At 42.7% G+C, this 18,426-nt stretch overlaps 2 protein-coding genes and 1 long non-coding RNA gene across 4 annotated transcripts in view; 2 read left to right on the plus strand and 1 right to left on the minus strand.

Annotated features, from left to right (window-relative positions):
* Nucleotides 1-694: 694 nt before the first annotated feature.
* LOC115372969 (ras-related protein Rab-9A-like) lies at nucleotides 695-5,657 on the plus strand. The gene is made up of 3 exons (XM_030071142.1): nucleotides 695-848; nucleotides 3,057-3,090; nucleotides 3,828-5,657. The coding sequence occupies exon 3, from the start codon at nucleotides 3,901-3,903 to the stop codon at nucleotides 4,504-4,506; it is 606 nt and encodes a 201-aa protein (XP_029927002.1). The 5' UTR covers nucleotides 695-848; nucleotides 3,057-3,090; nucleotides 3,828-3,900; the 3' UTR covers nucleotides 4,507-5,657.
* A 1,738-nt stretch (nucleotides 5,658-7,395) lies between these two features.
* LOC115372600 (uncharacterized) lies at nucleotides 7,396-13,884 on the plus strand. The gene is made up of 3 exons (XR_003929462.1): nucleotides 7,396-7,481; nucleotides 12,975-13,265; nucleotides 13,631-13,884. It is a non-coding gene; the product is annotated as an uncharacterized LOC115372600 (long non-coding RNA).
* LOC115372587 (neuronal membrane glycoprotein M6-b-like) overlaps nucleotides 8,406-18,426 on the minus strand; it is a 47,690-nt gene continuing 37,669 nt past the window's right edge. For both annotated transcript variants that reach the window (XM_030070627.1, XM_030070620.1), the window contains exons 3-7: nucleotides 17,216-17,375; nucleotides 16,201-16,369; nucleotides 13,111-13,184; nucleotides 12,220-12,285; nucleotides 8,406-11,079 (exon numbers count right to left, since the gene is read on the minus strand). In XM_030070627.1, coding sequence (XP_029926487.1) covers nucleotides 10,927-11,079; nucleotides 12,220-12,285; nucleotides 13,111-13,184; nucleotides 16,201-16,369; nucleotides 17,216-17,375 — 622 coding nt within the window. In that variant the 3' untranslated portion in view covers nucleotides 8,406-10,926. The remainder of the gene's footprint in view (nucleotides 11,080-12,219; nucleotides 12,286-13,110; nucleotides 13,185-16,200; nucleotides 16,370-17,215; nucleotides 17,376-18,426) is intronic.

Consider the following 18,426-nt stretch of genomic DNA (forward strand, 5'->3'; position numbering starts at 1 on the left):
CTCCCCTGGTCCTGACTTCAGGTCTAACATGATATTTCCGTCTGTCAGCTCTTAGGGTTTCAGCAGGACAAATTAGGGAAGTCCAATTAGAAGAGTCCTTGTAACAAAAGCCACCTTTGTTCCCACAGCTAAGTGCATGTTTTCAGATATGGAGCCATGCTGTCAGTCACATAGCAGACTCCTGGTTGTATCTGCTGTGGCATTTCTCTGTGGAGTGTCTCCTTATCTCCTGTGTGCTGTGTGGGGAGAGGGATTTCACCCTTTCAGTCATGGTGGCCTGTCAGCCCCTGACTCACCCTGCTCCCATCTCTCCCACACACAGACACAAGCAAGAAGCTGAAGGAAGCAAAATAAATAAACACATTTTGAGGTTACGTGCTTAGGCGACATGCTTCACAAACTTCACAAACTCAGCAATATGAAATCATCCAATTCCAGTGAAGACATTCTGAAATTTTGTTTGATTTGGTAACATCAGTTGCCATTATAAATCATAACCAGTAGGTTAATTAGCACTCACTTATGCCCAGATACCCATCTGACGCACATGTGGGGATCAAAACTGACAAGATCACCATAAAAAAAAGAGGCACTGTTGCAACTACTGCAAAAATGTGCGGCTGTAAAACACAAGTGGCCTCAGTTAGTTAGTGTGGCCCGCATGCAGGAAAGCGCATGACACCGGGAGGCGTGACAAACTCGGGTCATATGAGCGTCATCAGCGGGTCTGGGGCCAGAGACAGCGGTGGCACCGGAGCGCCATGTCACCGAGCAGCCGGAGCGCCGCGCCGGGATGGAGGAGACGGATTTAGCCGCAGCGAGCCAGCCGTGACCGCGGATAGCACAAGGTACAGCCGGGGCAAGTGGGGAGATAGGTGTACCTTTCAGCGGCGGTGGTATCGTTAATCCCAGTAGTCGTGTTAATCGATAAGAAATGCCGTGGGAACGCCGGAGCGCCGCTGTCAAGCCCGGCCCGGTCTGGGAACATCCATGCGCCCATTATCGGACAGCTAGCGTGTGCGGCTAGGCATCCATTATCGGACAAACCGGTTTACGCGCCATTTCCTTTATTTCTCGTAAAATTCAGAAAGCGACAGAACACATTTCACCAGCCCACAGTGTTTACAGAGATTTTCAAATGTGTGCGCCATATTGTTGTGATGATACACACCTGCTTTGTAGTGAAAATGATCACATAGCGCGTCACCACACGCTAGCCGGCTTTGGACGCGTATTTTTGCGGTGTCCATGCTTTTAAAACATGTCAGTGCGGGTTTATCTTCATGTTTTCAATAAAAGTGATGCAGGACAGAAATAATATCGGCAAAACCATGAATTAAAAGTTAAGAATGACGTCCTGTCTGATTATAGAGCTCTTGACTTCAGCTAATTAGCAAAGAAACAAAGTGGCGCGTCGGCTGCAAACTCAATCATTTCATGTCACGTAAACGACGTGTGAGTGTTTCACGTTGAATTAGCTGTTACAGTGTTGCATTAGACCAACCATATGAGCTGTGGAAAGCTGTTTTTTTGTGTTTTAAACGTGCAGGTTGGGTGGTTTTTATTCATCACACTGGCATTTAAGTCCTGTTTGTTGTGGTAGGAAAGGTGTGTCAGCTGAGTCAGCAGGTGTTGTTGGGAAGGTCTGGGTATTGTAATGTCTTGTGCATTTAATGGACTTAATGCCCTCTGCTGTTAATTAGCTCAGGGTGTGACTTGAGATCACGTTGGAGAGAACGGGAAATGCTGCAGGCCACGAAGTCATGTTGTTTAGAAATAGTTTGGAACAAAAAAAAAAAAAAAAAATCTGCAAATCATAGTCAATGGCAGAGGAGCCTCCCCCTTTAAAGCCCAGAGCTTCTGCTGAAGTAGGCACATGACTTTGTGACTGTGTGTGTGTGTGTGTGTGTGTGTGTGTGTGTGTGTGTGTACTTTTGTGTGTGTGCTTCTTGCACAGCACTGCTCCTGATGGGTTTAATGGGCCCTGTGTTTAAATGAGCCTGGGTCCCAGTCCAATGTGGATCCCAGGCAGACAGTGTTTGGCTCATGTATGACCGCTGCTCTCCAGGTCAGGCTAAAGGCCTGTTAGCCCTAACCCACATAGATAAACATCATGATTTCTGCTTTGATGAACACGTCAGCTGTTCCTCCTCATCCTCAAAAATAACTCGTCCTAACAAGCGGTGCATTTGGTGAATCTCACCCTAATTGGCTGCAGACGGCACGGCGTACCCATGTCAGATGTGGAATACTACCATTATTACGCCACTTTAACAAGGGAGTAATCCGATTTGCATGAATCCATAAAACAATACGGTTTGTCAAGCTTGCTGTCAAGCTCCAGAGAAGGCACTTGTGCAGATAAGCTTAGAACTGGTATTGATGAAATGGCTTTTAAAAGAACAGTACTCATTCCAGTTGTTCAGATGTCATGGTGGTCTGCATATTTCCACTCATTTCTGAGTTAAAGCATGTAATAATCAGGTATTTTCTTTGTTAAATACATTCATTTTTATGTGCTTTTCCAAATGAAACCAAATAATGCTGTAAGAGTGATCCCAGGCCAGTAAAAATGTCTCTTTTGTTACTCCTTAACATAAAAGTATTGGTACCAGAAACTGATGTGGTACCATTAGCTATTGTTTATCAATGGCTGGCTGGCCAAATCAGTGATGGATGAGGCGATCCTGAAACAAAGCACTTTGTCTCTCCGCTCTCTCGCATTGAGGCCTGTGGTCGGGACGCTTTCACACTTTTCAGTCGGGAATGTGAGTTGAATGGCTGCCACCGGCCTGAATGGACACTAAACCCTTAAAAGTGTTTTAGTGTGGCCCCAGATTAAATTTGCACTTGAATCCTAATCGGTCAGTGAACAAGGTAACCTTTTCCCAGTCAAATATTTTGGCTAATAGGATTGGAATTACCCACATCTCTCAGTTAGTGAGTGTTGGGCCTGTAAAGTCTCTGTGACGGCCGCTTGGTTGATTGGTGAAGCTAAATATTCTCACACACTCTCTCTATCTCTCTCTCTCTTTCTCTCTCCCTTTCTGCTGTAGGCCCCAGAAAAATGAATTGTCTCCAGAAATAAAGGTGAGACGTTATTTTTAGATCATATTTCTGATGGTAGACCTTCCAACCTGTGGCCAAGTGATTGGTCCTGTGATCAGCGTCCATGTGATGCACGACGCTGAGCGCTGAGTGCATAACTAATATTACAGATTCTGTAGGAAACTTGTTAGTTGCATCAGTTAATGAGTGCGCTACGACTACTTAACTGCATCAGCTTCAGTCAGGATTTTTTTCCTTGCACAAAATCCACCATCAGTCAGTCTGGGATGAAGTGGCGGGTTCAATAAAATTATAAATTGGATGAGACACAGACGATTACTCTATGTTTTGAATATCTGATATCACTAGTTCCACATTTTTCCTTTCTGATGTCAAAGAAACCATTTTTTAAAACAGGTTTTTAATATTTTTTGACAGTGCCTTTCACATTATTTTGCTTTTACAATATTATCTTTATTTTGTCTATTCAAACATTTCATTAAAACAGGATTTACCATAGTGCTAGTTTTTTTGCCTTGTAATTTTCCAATCTAAAGATATTGAATAAACTATCACCAGCTTACCCTCATAATGTTTGATTTTAAATAAAACTTTGCTTGTTTTCATCAGTCCGGACAGCAGAATCACAATGTGCAAAGATCACTGTATAGATTCTACTGAATAAATGATCATTTTGAAAGATAGACCAGACCTAGTGTGTGTGTGTATTTTTATCCTTTTGTGTGATAAGCGTATTCATCAGTGTTGTTTGTTTCCAGGTTCCAGTGTTTCCCACATTGCCGGTGTTCCCGAGCCCCACGTCTAACCCTGCTCGACCCGCCCTCCTCGGCCATGACGTCCAAGTCGTCTCTGCTGAAGGTGATCCTGCTGGGTGACGGCGGCGTGGGCAAGTCCTCGCTCATGAACCGCTACGTCACCAACAAGTTTGACACGCACCTCTTCCACACCATCGGCGTGGAGTTCCTCAACAAGGAGCTGGAGGTGGATGGCCGCACTGTCACCCTGCAGATCTGGGACACGGCGGGCCAGGAGCGCTTCCGCAGCCTCCGCACGCCGTTCTACCGCGGCTCCGACTGCTGCCTGCTCACCTTCAGTGTGGACGACGGACAGAGCTTCCACAACCTGGCCAACTGGAAGAAGGAGTTCACGTACTACGCCGACGTCAAGGACCCCGAGAACTTCCCCTTTGTGGTGCTCGGCAACAAACTGGACGTGCCCGAGCGCCAGGTGTCAGGTGAGGACGCGCGCCAGTGGTGTCGCGAGAACGGAGGACACCCGTACTTCGAGACGAGCGCCAAGGACGCCACCAATGTGGCCTCGGCCTTCGAGGAGGCGGTACGCCGAGTTCTGGCACTGGACGACAGAGCGGAGCACCTTATCCCGACCAACACGGTGGACCTCCACAGGAAAAACCACTCCAACTCCTCCTGCTGCTGAACTGCCGCGTCGCAACCTCCAGACGACTGAGTGTGCTGAACATTTTCGACTTGACCGGTCAAAATGACGCAACAGAAGATCACATGCAGCGATGGCAGCCAGCCTCTTGCAGCCATCTGGCTGGTGGCTGCTACTGTGGCCTCACGAGGGCTGGGCTGGGCTGTGGCCTGTGACTCTGCAAAAAGAGGAACTACTTTTTGTTCCACTGTGGTCAGTGGTGCAACCGGTCAGCTCTAAATCTTAGTCTCATCTCAGTCAGACTCTTTCACACACACTCACACACTTGGACTGGACCAATATCAACTTTTTAGGACGGATACCAATATGTATGTAGAGTGAAGATGCCAATATTTGGTGCCAGTATTCAGTATTTTTTCAGTTTGACCGTTTGAAAGCCCAAAAAATTGCAAGTAGTCCACATCTCTGTATTATTCACCTCAAGATGATACAGCATTTACAAAACGCCGACGTGTTCAACAACAGGAAACGTCTGGAATACATTAGGCTTTGAAATGAGGAACTAATTTTCATGAACCGTCAAACAATTAAATGAAATTGAATGGAGTTCCACTGCATTGACATGAAATTGGAGGCTGACTACATGACTGGCCAACATAGTGTTTTATTTAATTAATGGTCTAACTCTACACACACCAGCCACTACTGATAAAATAAGACTTTCACACAGGTATAAATAAAAAGTGTCAGATTCAGGTTCACAAAGGCCACAACTAAAGAAAAAAAAAACTCTCCAGCTACTGTAACTTGTTTAATTTTAGCCACTGCCTGTCTGGAAAGTTTTAATGAGAATGACTATAATGGTGCAGATTTTTTGTGTCTACATTCCTCCCTCTGGGAGGTGGAGGGCTGTGCTAATCATATGAGGATGAAGTTGTATTAAGTAATGACTTTGATGATTCAGATGTTGTTTTTACAGTGTTTTAAATAAACGGCCATCACTTTGTGTTCTCTTGGGGCGACTGTGTTAAAGCAGAGAGTATTGTTTATTTGTAAGTTAAATCATTTTTGTGTCGGTGATGCCATGATGCAGATACGTTGGTAGTTCTTTTAACAAGAACAACGATAAACAACTTATTTTTTGTCACTACTGAGTCCAAATAAACTCTGTATTTCCTTGAATGAAAAGATCAGAGCGACACTAGATTTTTCCTCGTTGATTTTCGAGATTAAAGCATGCTGTTTGAGCGCTGCATCCGTTTTGGAAAACGATTAAGAAATGAAAAATGTTTTGATGCATCAAAAAGCACACATCACACACAAAAGTCACATCACTGAAACTTGTACTGTTTTGTAGGCAAAAGTCATTTGAGAAGCTACTGGCCCTGGTAATGATTCATAATGAAGAATTAATCAATAATTTTGGGGGAAAAAACTGTATAAGCATGGTTGAACTCTGAATGTACCATCCTCACTATGCAAAGTTGTGCACGCATCTTGACCCAGATCAGATGACTGTAATTGCTCTTTGGCCATTATGGATAAAGTCCACATGATCACCAAGTACCAACTTCTTCATTGCAAGTGACTGCCACCATTTTTATTGTTTATTTTTTACACTTTGGAAATAAAACAGGACAGCAATGAAACAGGAAAAAAGCAGTCTGGTTATGCATTGTGTTACATTCTGAATAAAGTGTATGTGTGTGTGTGTGTGTGTGTGTATGTGAGTGTGTACATACTCAGTGGGCAACAGGCCAACAAATTATCACTTTATTACGTACCCCTGTACAACCCAATACACATCAATACAACTGTCATAAAGTTTACTTTTATGATGCTGATAATGCACAGGTTTTCTTTTTGCCACAGTAATAAAAGTGTTTATTCAGTTCTATGTTTGCCATTGAGCTCATAGTTTGTGCTGCTGTTGTACTGGACTGCATTTTATTGAGAGCTGTTTCTACTATTCTGTCCCCCTCATTGTATATGAATAGGGAGGAGAAAAAATTAGAAACACCTCAATAATGTAGTCCAGTACAAGACCTCTGCAAACTACAACCTCAAAAATAGAATTAAATTTCCACATTCTCCACAATGTCAACAAAAACTGAACATTATAAACTTTGTTAAAAGGTAGAATTTATGGCAGAGCTGCTGACCTGAACTGCCTTAGACTGTACAGGTGGAGCTCAAAGTTTACACTGAGTCTGCATACACACACACAACTGGGTGATAACGTTCATGTTATCGCACTTTGTCCAGCAGGTGGCGACTGTGTACAATCAAAAGCTAGAAGGAACAACGCCCAGTTTGTGCCTGCTGCCTACAGCAAGACCGCACATCTGCGTGGTCCTGTTCACACTGGGACACTCATGGTGATATTTTGCACCAGAAATATGATTTTCACTTCACATAAGTGCAATCAAGACAGTCTCAAGCTAAGTCCCAAAAAAGTCTCCTGCAGACATTCAACTGAACATCGCCTGATATAAAATTTAAACATCAACAAGTGTTCAGTGGATTATCAATAAGCCAGAAATTATATTACATATCTGCAAAGCATTATATATTATGGATATTATGGATCCCACAGCCCACATCTGCTGTGATTGGTGATAAAATCTGTTGGCCTGTTGCCCATTGGATAAAAACAGGCTTGACTTAAACCCTCACTGAGCATGACCTTAACGTTCACCCTGTGGGGTTTTATCTTGCCCAGAACTCTGGTGGGTTTCATAAAAGCACTTTTAAAATGTAATAACGTCAACTAGGCCTACATGTTTATTATAATTCATCAAACAGATGTCAGTATGTTGTTGAAACATAATTTATGACTTTGATATTCTGCTGAACTGTAGTGGATATTAACTTATATCAGCTGACACTGCACTGATTAAAGGTGGATCAGTGGGTTCATGACTGACTGAGAGCAGCACGATGGACGTTTTTACATCCTGAACTTCAGTTTTCCATTTATTATCACTGGAGCCGTGCTTTTCAGTGTGGAGTCCCAGGTCAGTCTTTGTATCGTTGATGAGGAGCTTAATGTATGAGTTTAACATGCGATTTCTGGCGTTAAAGGAGATTATCACAGATTTGTGGATTTCATTGACGTATTTAGTAAATGTCAGACTCCCCTTTGTGTTGCAAAATCAGAAAACCACAAATTTAGTGACTTCGAAACCTGGGGAGCTTTGCTGATGGGTGCATTTTGCAGCAAATCCATAGGACTGGTGCTGATTTGGCTCATTTAATAGACTCTAACATGAATTTCTACCCATTGGACCCAAAACACCAGAAGTACAGAGGTGAAAATGGCATCATACATTGTTTCTCAGTCTCTGTGAGTCAGAAAAGGGGGATTTTGCAAAACGTTGACAGCCACAGTGAGCCTCATACACAATTTCCCTAGTCCCTCTGCTAAAATATACAAATTAATCAGTTGTCATTTGGCAACTTCTAGTGAATCTTGGAAAAAAAAGTTGCCAGTGTTGTCGGTTTCATCTCATCACTCTGCAATCAAGACATTAGCTGACATGCAATCAAACTAATGAGGAACACCTTGTGCCAGCAGAGCTTTACTGCTTGGTTACTGCAGGGAAACACTCGGCCAACCGGATTTACAAACATGGACCATTTTCCCCAATATTCCCTTTAATTCACTTGGAGAGGACAAAACTTTTAATCGCTGATAAGATCTCTATGGTTTGAGATGGTCAGTTTGCTGCTGAATTACCATTGTAAATATTTGTGTGGTATTATTATTCTTATAGCAGAAGCTTAAATTCAGTTTAAATCATGATGTCGTGTTCAATGAGAGGTTAAGTTGCTGTACATTATCCCTTACATACTTAAAAGGAAAGAGGAAATTTAAAAAAAAGCAAAACTTGAAACACTCCAGAGACCCAAACCCAAGAAAGAGGCAGGAGACGACGGTGTCACGATAATAAAAAATATCGGTTTTACTAGAGAAGGTTACAAAAATCACTATATAGGAGTCATAGAACTATTTCCAACTTAAAAAATAAAACCATAATGAAACACCTACAGGGACTACAATGCCATCAAAGTACAATGGAGTTTTCTTTAGAAAAGTGGGTGGAGAGGGGAGGGGAGAGGGAGGAGGAGAGAAGGGAGAAAGGAGGGGGGGCAGGGAGAGTGGAGGGAGGAAGAGGAGGAGGAGGAAGAGGAAGAGGAGGGGGTGGGGCAAACACCGCCTACCATAGTTGTCAGTACAATTGACTACACATCACCTGAAAAACTGTAAAGACACAGTCATGTCTCCTTCATGCAAATAACGAGGAAACAACAACACCCTGACACGCATCGTCTTATAGGAAATTGAAGTTTGCCTACATCAACCTGGCGGCAAAGCACGTATATCAAACATAACACACATGGCAATATAGTCCTTTTTTATACAGAATAGACAGCTGCACACATGGACGATACTGACATGCTTATCTCATGAAAGTTTCAAAATTGTCATCTTCAGTGTTTTTCGAGGGTTAAACTAACCAGTGATGATCAATATAGAATATAGTTCATGATTATTAAACAATATCTGATTATAAAATTAATGTATGAAAATTCCTGACTTGTTTTTATTCATATAGTGTAAACATCCAAAAACAGTCTCTGTGGCTCATATGACAGGCATGAAAAAAGAAAAGAAAACAAAAAAAGTAAAAAAAAAAAAAAAAAAAAAAGTGACTTCCTCAACTTTTGGCGTCGTCGAGTCACTCATTTGGCTGGCCGTCGTAAAATAAGCGCAAACAAGTTTTCCGTAAAATTATTAGTACTGAATCACAAGAAGAACTCAGCTGCCTAAAACTGATAAAACGTTAAAAATCAATTTCCATTTTTTTTTCTTTTTCACATTTTCAAATGTATACGTCACATCAAGCACCTCAATCTATCATATCATATCATATCATATCATATCATATCATGACTGCACTGTATCCCTCTCACGACATATCATTTAAGATGTTACATTACAATTATTATATCAAATGCAGAACTAGTATTTGAATGCTAAACACATATCCCAAAGGGTACATTTACATATTCGTGGAAAAAAAAAAAAAAAAGAGAAGAGCATGGCAAAAACATTGAGCGTGGTCTCCTCGTTTTGGGAGAGGTGTAACTCGAGATCTTTTAGGGTGATCCATCTATTTACAAGTGAACTTCATTCGCAAAAGAAAAGGGTGTTTCGAAACTCCAAATTCGGCAGGGGGGGGGGGGGGGTCGGTCGGGGGTTGGCTTGCACGGTGAGCCTCGAGCTAACGTGTGGCTTTGCAACAGAAACTGGCTAAAAATCAGAATAATCATTTGGTTTGATACCTGAGGTGATTATGGAATTCACATAGAAAGACCAGACCAATTTATCCTTGATCTCTGCTGCTGTTTTCGCGCCGCTGGTGATGAGTGTAGCAAAACCACGGAGGTCTCGGGTTCTCGGAAAAGTCGGCTACACCTCTGGCCTCCGAAGCAACATCGCGGTGGATCGATTCTGATCGTTGGAACGGACAAGAAATCCTTGAGTTATTCGGGTATTACACTACTGGAGTTTTAAAAAGAGAGCTATTTCTATGGGGGGAGGTGGGGAGAGAGGAGCAAGCTGGGGTGCTTTGTCTTGGAAGGGGATTGTGTCAGTCTCCCCCTTTTTTTCTTTCTTTTTAAAAATTTTTTTTTTTTTACTTAAATAGTGCAACAACGTATCGAGCATTACCAATAAAAAGTACCAGTCAACAGAAGATGGAGAAGAAAAAGGAAGTAAAGGAGAAAAAACGTGAGCGCGGAAAAAAAAGAAGAGATTGTAAGAGTACCTGGCATACTTTTGAGAGAGAGAGAGTATTAAAAAAAACAACAACATTCGTACACATTCGCACAATATATTCATATTCATATATATATGCATATAAAACACCAAAAAAAAAAAAAAAACCAGGAGGAAGTTGGTTGCTGCCTGGCTTCCCTGGGGGTCACAGCAGACAGTGGACTAGTGGTTTTTTTTTTTAGGCTGTTAGGATCTGTGGTGGGAGCTGTGCTGGCTCAGGGCGCGCGGCCATCACAGCCGGGCCACGTTCACGAGCCGCCGCCCAAAAGCATGGGGAGGAGACGCTTCAGGACTGATGTACCCGAGCTCGACCGACCGGGGGAACTCGTCCACTCTGAAGCATCTGCCTCCGCTTGGGCCTGCCATCGCGTCCTGATCCTCGATTCTCTCCCCCGGCGTCGGCGCTCGGCACCCACCACTCTCACACGCCGGGCCGCTAAACCTCGAACGGGGGAAGAGGATGGAGGATCGGGAGTCGGAGGGGGCGATCAAACATGACGGAGGTGGTTTGTTTTTAAACGGAGGGAGGGTTCAGGTGGCGGAGGGGCTCAGGTGCGAGGGGGGTTAAGGTGTGGAGAGAAGACGGGCAAAAGGCTGAAGGGGGGGTTGGTCTGTCCTTATGAGTAGGAGGAGGAGTTCTGGCCCTCCTTGGAGCGCGCCTCGGCCTCCAGGTCCTGGTCGTCCTTGGTCTTGATGTCCTGGTACTCGTGCGTGGTGACGGCGCCCTTCAGGTAGGCCCAGTTCGCACCCAGGATCATCAGGTAGTGGATCTGAGGAGACACCGAGAGGAAGTGAAGGCTAAAACTTGAACACTCATGCAGTTCAGATGTTGGACAGTATTTTTTCAGAGCTAAAGATTCTCAAATTTTGATTTAAGTGACGTCAGAGCAAATGACAGAAAACAAATCTTCTTGTTCACAGTGAGAACCAGACCTTCTAAGTTCTGAGCTGATGTGAACGCAGCGTAATACCATCAGACCAGACTACTATAATATTTTTTGTATATTATTTTTATTCATCTTTCTTTCTTTATTATTTGAGAAAAGCCAAAGTTTCTACATCCTACACAACTTATAATGTTTGTACACTAAAAATTAAAAATGCAAGCTACTCTTTTTGTCCCTTTTAGATTCTTTCATTACAAGGAAATATATATATTCTAGCTAGTTAACCATAAGCAAGCATCACATATGTGGTGGTAACTATAAAAATGCCATGCGAGTCACCTCTGGCATGCACATTATTTTTTCCCATTTAATGCACTATTTTCGGTTTGGCACGTAGATTGTGGTTTTGTTTGTTTCTCCCGTTGCCTATTAAAATTTTTTCAGTACACTAAAAAACAAGTGCTGCATCCAACTTGATACTAACTATATGTGATAAAGCCAACCAATTTTTTGACAGGAAAAGTGTATATCGGCCTAATTTTAGTGCAAAATGAAAATTTAGAGATTTGATTACACAGTGTTGTGGAAAAGACGTCATCAATATACATTTAGCCTGCTGCCACACCCTGAAGACTAAGGTCAGTGGGCCTTCATCAATCAATTAACAGCAAAGTGTCCCCACTAAGTAAACTGATTGGATACAGCGATTAGTGTCGGGTTTGTGTGGTTAACTGATTGACCTTCTGCTCTGCCTGCAGCAACACAAGCCGGAGCACCATCCTGCTTTTAAATAATCTTTAAAAAAAAAAAAAAATCCTCTTTACAGTAAACACAGTGAAATCAGTGACCCTGTCCACACACATACACACACACACACTGCGAGGCTGCAGGGCAAAATTCCAAGCCCATAGGATGACATACTCACAAACACAAGAGGCGGCGTTCCTATGGCAACTGATAAGCGTGCCATGGCAACGTGCATATTTTGAGCGCATTATCAGCTGCATCACGGAAGAAGCTTACCAAAGCAATGACAGTAGCTCCAGCGCCGGCAAACGCAACGATGTAGAGATGGTAGGACAAGTAGAACTGTGAATGAAAAGAGAGAGAGAGAGAGAGAGGGAGAGAGGGGGAGAGAGAGAAAACGCTGTTAGTGGAGAGGACAGGACAGGAGAGGAAACGGAGGAGATGATAGTGCTTTCAAGTGCATGTCGGCAGCTCCAACACGCAGCGTGGGAAGCAGCCTACGGTCGGAAATATCGGGTAACTATGGCAACCTAAAAGCATCAATCATGAGCCATGTTCAAGATCTGCCATCAATGGGTTTTATACACACCTACAAACATCAAACATCTCAAAGTTGCTCTCTCGTCTGTCCGCAAAATGACGAGCAGAGAATGCAAACCTGGTAGGCCTACATTAGTTTTCATTCACTGAGACGACAATGTATTCTCTTATATATTTTTTATTGTATTATTTTCACTTTATTCTGTCTTTCTCCCCTTTTGTTTGCAAGATATCTACAAATTATGAGCAGATTTGCATGAAACTCTGTGGAGAAGTTTGCTCAGGGAAGAGCAGAGTCATTTTGCACAGAGTGGCCAAAGTGGGGCGTGGCAGTGGGTGTGGCTTCACAATAAAATGCATGTGTCATGTTTGCTGTCATGAAACATTACAAGTTAGCCGTACATGAACGCCCCCATGAGGTCATGAGTTGTGACATTTCATGATAGAAGTTATCCGACATTTATATATTTATCCCAAACCTGGTATTTCAGAGCAGAGACCTTAAAGGCCTACCATGTCTGAAGCTCGTACTTCCCAATTTGGATGTGCGAGCTTCCAACTTGCACTTGAAGGCTGAGAGATTATAGAAAAGAAAGGAGAAGAAGAGAAGAGTGAGCGTGGTCTCACCTCGCTGGTGTTACAGATGTCTCCCAGTGTGGATCCACAAGCTTTCCCCGGTGTGGCGTTCCAGGGAATAATACCTGCAGGATCAGACAGATGAAGCATCTCACTTCAGCTGAGACAAGCGGCATTTTCCTCGGCCTGAGAGTTTATGATTGAAGGTATTATGGATTGGGCTCAGATAGAGATTAAAGGCAGAGGGGCCGTCACCATCTGGGACCGCAGGCTGCGGGACGCCTTGCCCGGGGGAAAATATGGGTCACTCACTTCTTTAAAAACATTTCTGCAGACAGACTTTATTATTTTTCTGACCTATTTTAACTAATTGAATCTGCCTGTGCCGTGCTGTTTTTGTACATTTTTTTGTTATTGTTTAGATTATAGGTTTTTATTTATTATCATTTAACTGCTCGTCAAGCACCTACAATGTTTGCTTGTCCTGTTTTTTTGTTTTTTTTACCTATTTTTTTATTTCTAACTTATGATGATAATAATAATATATTACTCATATATTTTTTTTCTTTAGGTAATCCATCAGACCAGATGAAAGAAAGCTTGGCAGAAAGCATTAATGTCAGCGCAATTATCACATTTGTTATCGTCCCTTGAAAAGAAAAAATGAATCAAACAAATAAAAATGAATCAAATAAATGACATGCAAAAAAAAAAAGCTGTACGTTTTTGTTGCTACAAACTCGGATGTTTTAGAAGAAATATGAACCCTGGCTTTTTTCTTAGGAGCTGTCAATCATTTGAATTCAGTCCTCTGTTGTGCTGTCAATCAGTGAGCAGAGAGCAGGTGCTGACATTTACTTAATTGAGTCCTCGGTGTTGTGGAAGCCCCGCCCTCTCTGCTTTAAAAGAGGAAGTGAGCGGCTCAGTCACTGAACGACATCTCACCTGAGACAGCTGAGCGTGTGGCTGCATGTTTACACACTTTCCTGCCTACAACACCGCTGCCGTGCGGCTCAGACACTCTTATTTTTACACGAATTCAGTTGAAAGTCTCCCTCATTTTTCGAGCGAGGGGGTTTAAGCTTACGGAGACCGGGCTGGGTGAGAGACAGCAGCCTTGCCTGGCGCTCCATGTGTGTCAGTAGGTTTTGAGGCTTTGGCAGCGATCACACTCCCTGGTGTGAGTGTGTGTGTGTTTGTTTGGTTGTGTTGCTCAAAGCGATCAGCAACATGTTGTTTTCACATAACTAATGTCTAGGTGTTTCCTCAAATAGAGTGTATATTGTACATAACTAATAAATCTTTATTTCTAGGGTTTAAAAATCAAAAGTAGGTGAACATCCTTGCGTCTATCACCCTCTATAATCATTTATGTAATCGTTTGACAGCTGCTACTTTCAACCCCTCATCCCTCCCTCTAAACTTTCTAATGCACTGCAGATCTGAAACTAGTGTGGTTGAGAAATGAAACTTTCGGTGCCGTCACACTGTAAGCATCTGTCAGCTAAACACCACACTCCACTGAACACAGGCAGCTTTAGGTGTTTACGTCAATGGCATGTATGTCCTTAAAATGCATAAGATACTTTTATTTTTTTAGCTTAGCTTTAAGGAGACTGAATGCATTATTATTTGAGGTGTTTTTCACTATTTCTGCGGTTGGCAAGGGCCAACGGGGCATCTCGTCCTTGCCAGTAAAAGCCGTTGATAATAATTTAAGCTCTGCCAATAAGTGAGGTTAATGCTTCATGCAGTATAGCGCAGCGCTGGCAGTAAAGCATATGCGATCCTCATTTTAATTCAAAAGCAGGCCAGCTGTCATCCAAATGTGGGTCACATACATTAGATCGTCATACAGATTGCAATGATCACAGGAGAGTGTAGCTGAACTGTAATTCCTGCATGAAAGGAGGATTTCCATGTGGCGAACCAATCAACCTTAAAATAATCTCAAGAGTATTTTTGGACCTCTTCCTGTGCAGGATACCATATATAAAGCAACGTGACCCAGGAGCCGGATACAAAAATGTCATTTTTTCGCTGATATATGGCGACTCAGGAAATAATCAGATCACGGCTGCATCTGGAAAAATGGTGGAGATGCAGTCATATATCTCGGTGTCTGGAAGGCGAGCCCGGGCTGTGTGTGTGAAAACAGTGTGAGACACAGGACGGGCTTTCATGTGGTCAAGTTAAATGGCTTCATTGCTGTGGCCGCTCTGCGTGTTGCAGCACGGTGGACTCCATCAGGGAAATTTCTGTCGTTCAGGTGTCATTCATAACAGACATAAGACACCTGACATGAAGTGTTTTATTCTGACACATTACTCCTGAAAATATGTTTTTGCATGTTGCTTTGAGAAAGATATGATCAATGATTTTTACTTCCTTTTTGCCAGCAATTTGAAAAACTAAATTCACTTGCATAGCGGCATTGATTTGGCTGAAGCCTTTGTGTTACTCAGCACATTGGCTCAAGTGGCTGTTGAATCTGTATCCTTCAGATTACAAGCCGCAGACTTACAGCAAGTACAGAAACATCTCAAATTGATCTTGTCATGTTTCATTGATGTAAAAGGAATACTCCAATGTTTTGGATAGATACCCCATAAATACTCCCGTAGACTTCAAGTCTTTATGCTAAACTAACAAGAAACGCCAAAAATGTCGGGCTATTCCTTTAAAGGAAATCTCCACCCTAAATCATTTTGTAACATGGTAAACAGGTTTTGAAGTAAAAGCTTGTGTCTGTTCATTTTACACCGACGTAACAGTCCAATGTAGAAATACATCATACCAATTTTCTAAAGGCAATTTTCAAAGTTCGGGCTGCAACTGCACTCGCAGAAACGCCCCCACCTTTCACACACTAGCTGGCTAAATAGTTATATTAAACTCCATATGCTCATCTGTGACTGACAGTGACAAGTTCACACCTGCTTCACACCTGGGATGTTGAAAGTCATTCTGGAAAATGTATGAAATCACCCGCTAAAGCAGAAGTAAAAAATGACCCCAGAATGCACCGAATGACACAAGTTGACGGGATATCGCTGAAGTTTCCGGCTCTAAAATGCATCAAGCGGCACTTTGATGACTACACTACAGTGGATGGCTGTGATTGGCTGGCCGGCCGCTCACCGTACTGCCTGACGTCCACACAGATGGACTCGGGCGAGGTGATGTTGGCCGTGGGAGACCTCATGGCAGCGCAGGTGTTCCACATGTTGAAGAAGAGGAACACGGGGATCGCCGTGAAGCCGAAGATGCCGAGGAAGGCCAAGGCCAGGATGTAGGTCAGGAACATGAACTAGAGGAGCGGGAAGGGCGAAACAGATACAGACATGAAAAGCAGAATCAGCAGCAGAAGCGACTAGACGAGAGATTCTAATTTAGTCGTTGTGATTCTCATCCCGAAATGTTGCATTGCAAAAATAAATAAATAAATAAAAAAATAGGTTAGCATTATTCCTTAAGGACCTTCACCCACCACACACACACACACACGCATACAAAGGGAGACCATGTTTAAGCTAATGTTACTGGACATCTGCAGCAATTAGAGTAATCAGGCTAGAAAGGACAAACTGTGCCAGAGTTACCCTCAAGGGCTTAACTGGGCTTGTGTGTGTGCACGAGTGCACGTCTGTATGTTCACAACTGTTTGCCTACGTCTGTTTTTTCTTATTTGTGTGCATATAAATGTATAGATGTGCAGAGGTGTGGTGTGTGTGTGTGTGTGCGTCTTGTGTTTGCACACTCAAGAGACTTGCAGGGTTCATTCTAGTCCAACAATGCAGTGAGACCCTCATCCCGGCTTTAATCTCAGTGTTGAGCTTTGAACTCTTATTTTTCTTAAAGGAGCAGTTCACCCAAAATACCAAAAAGATCATTTTTCTGTGTGATTTGTCCATTTGTTTCCAACACTAGCCAACTTGATTTGCGCATTTTCTTGAATAAAGCGTATTAATTCTTGTTGTAGTGGAGTGATCTGCCACTACAGATCTGCTATCTGCCTTTACACTTGTTTCTAGAAAATAAGTGAAACTGCATTGGAAACAAGACAGCAGTGTGATCGTGGCAGTGGGTGTGATGACGTGCGGAGGTAATCGCCTGATAAGTGTGTGTGTGTGTGTGTGTGTGTGTGCTGACGTACGAAGGCGGTGATGCAGCGTCCGCAGACGGTGGTCTTGAAGTCGCTCTGCAGCTCCTTCTTGATGGCGCTGGTGGTGTAGAAGCCCTCGGCCAGCAGAACGATGGCGTAGACAAAGAAGAAGGAGGCGATGCCGTAGATGATGTACTGAAGGATTTGAATCCTGATTAAGACACACACACAGAGAACAAATGTGGCGGTTATGTGTCAAGTATTTATTTGAGAAATATCTCATCCTATACAGGAACATTCAACTTTGCACAGTGGCAGCAACAAGTTTGAAATGTTTTGTCTTCAATCCCCAATATTATTGTGAGGTAAACTGGTGAGGGTTAGGGCCCCGCGGATGTTTCCCAACCCAGCTGGTCTGTGGTCGCCTTGCACTCAAACTGAGACCACATTTTGAAAGCATGAAAGCCAAATGTGGTTGATGTGATGTAATTCCTGCTGAAACAGGTTATTAGGGTAGGACAGTGGTCTTAGGGTAAACCAGTGCGATGAGCATTAGAGAGACAAATGCACAGAAAGTAAGTCAGTCAAAAATTTGTTTAACAATTTGATTTTATTTTTCTTTTCATTGGTTGGAATTTGTATGTACGTCTGCTGGTACATGTTGAAGTCACAACCAAAGATTTTATGTTCCAGAACAAAGATCCATTTTTTATTTTTTTTTTATTTTTTCAGAATTTGTGCAATAGGTGTATGGCACCACAGTTAAAATGAGTTACAAAGGAGAAAACACCATTTTTCTTTTCAGTTTCACTTTAAATGAGACCGAAGAAGGGTAGGACATAAAATCCTGTTTTCTGTGGATATAGTGCTCTTGAATTTACACCTCCTGTGGGTAGAGACTTGACCATACCTGACACCAGAATTTCATTTGGGCAAATTAGGCCCATGATGCTGTGAGGTTTCAATTTGTGTGGGGATGGGGAACTCTCCTTTATTTCCAACAATTTATTATATTTTTTTCATGTGTTTTTGTCCTCTTTTTTGTACTTTTTTATTCTGTCTCCCTTGTTTTCTGACTTTATTATTGCAGTAAAGTGTACTGAGACGTGTTAAATGACCTCTGACTTGACTCTGTTTTGCAACCTGACAGCTTGCAGCTTGCATCAGAAACCCCTAACAGTGCTGTGAGTGCACATATTTTTGAGGCAGGTTGCCTCAGTGGGAATCAAACCCTCCACCCTGAAAGCGTTAATATCAGGTTC

Source organism: Myripristis murdjan, chromosome 2 (assembly GCF_902150065.1).
Source record: "Myripristis murdjan chromosome 2, fMyrMur1.1, whole genome shotgun sequence".
In the NCBI taxonomy this organism is placed as follows: domain Eukaryota; kingdom Metazoa; phylum Chordata; class Actinopteri; order Holocentriformes; family Holocentridae; genus Myripristis; species Myripristis murdjan.

Coding starts and splice junctions, on each gene's coding strand:
- LOC115372969 (XM_030071142.1), top strand. CDS start 3,901: ATGACGTCCAAGTCGTCTCTGCTGAAGGTGATCCTGCTGGGTGACGGC.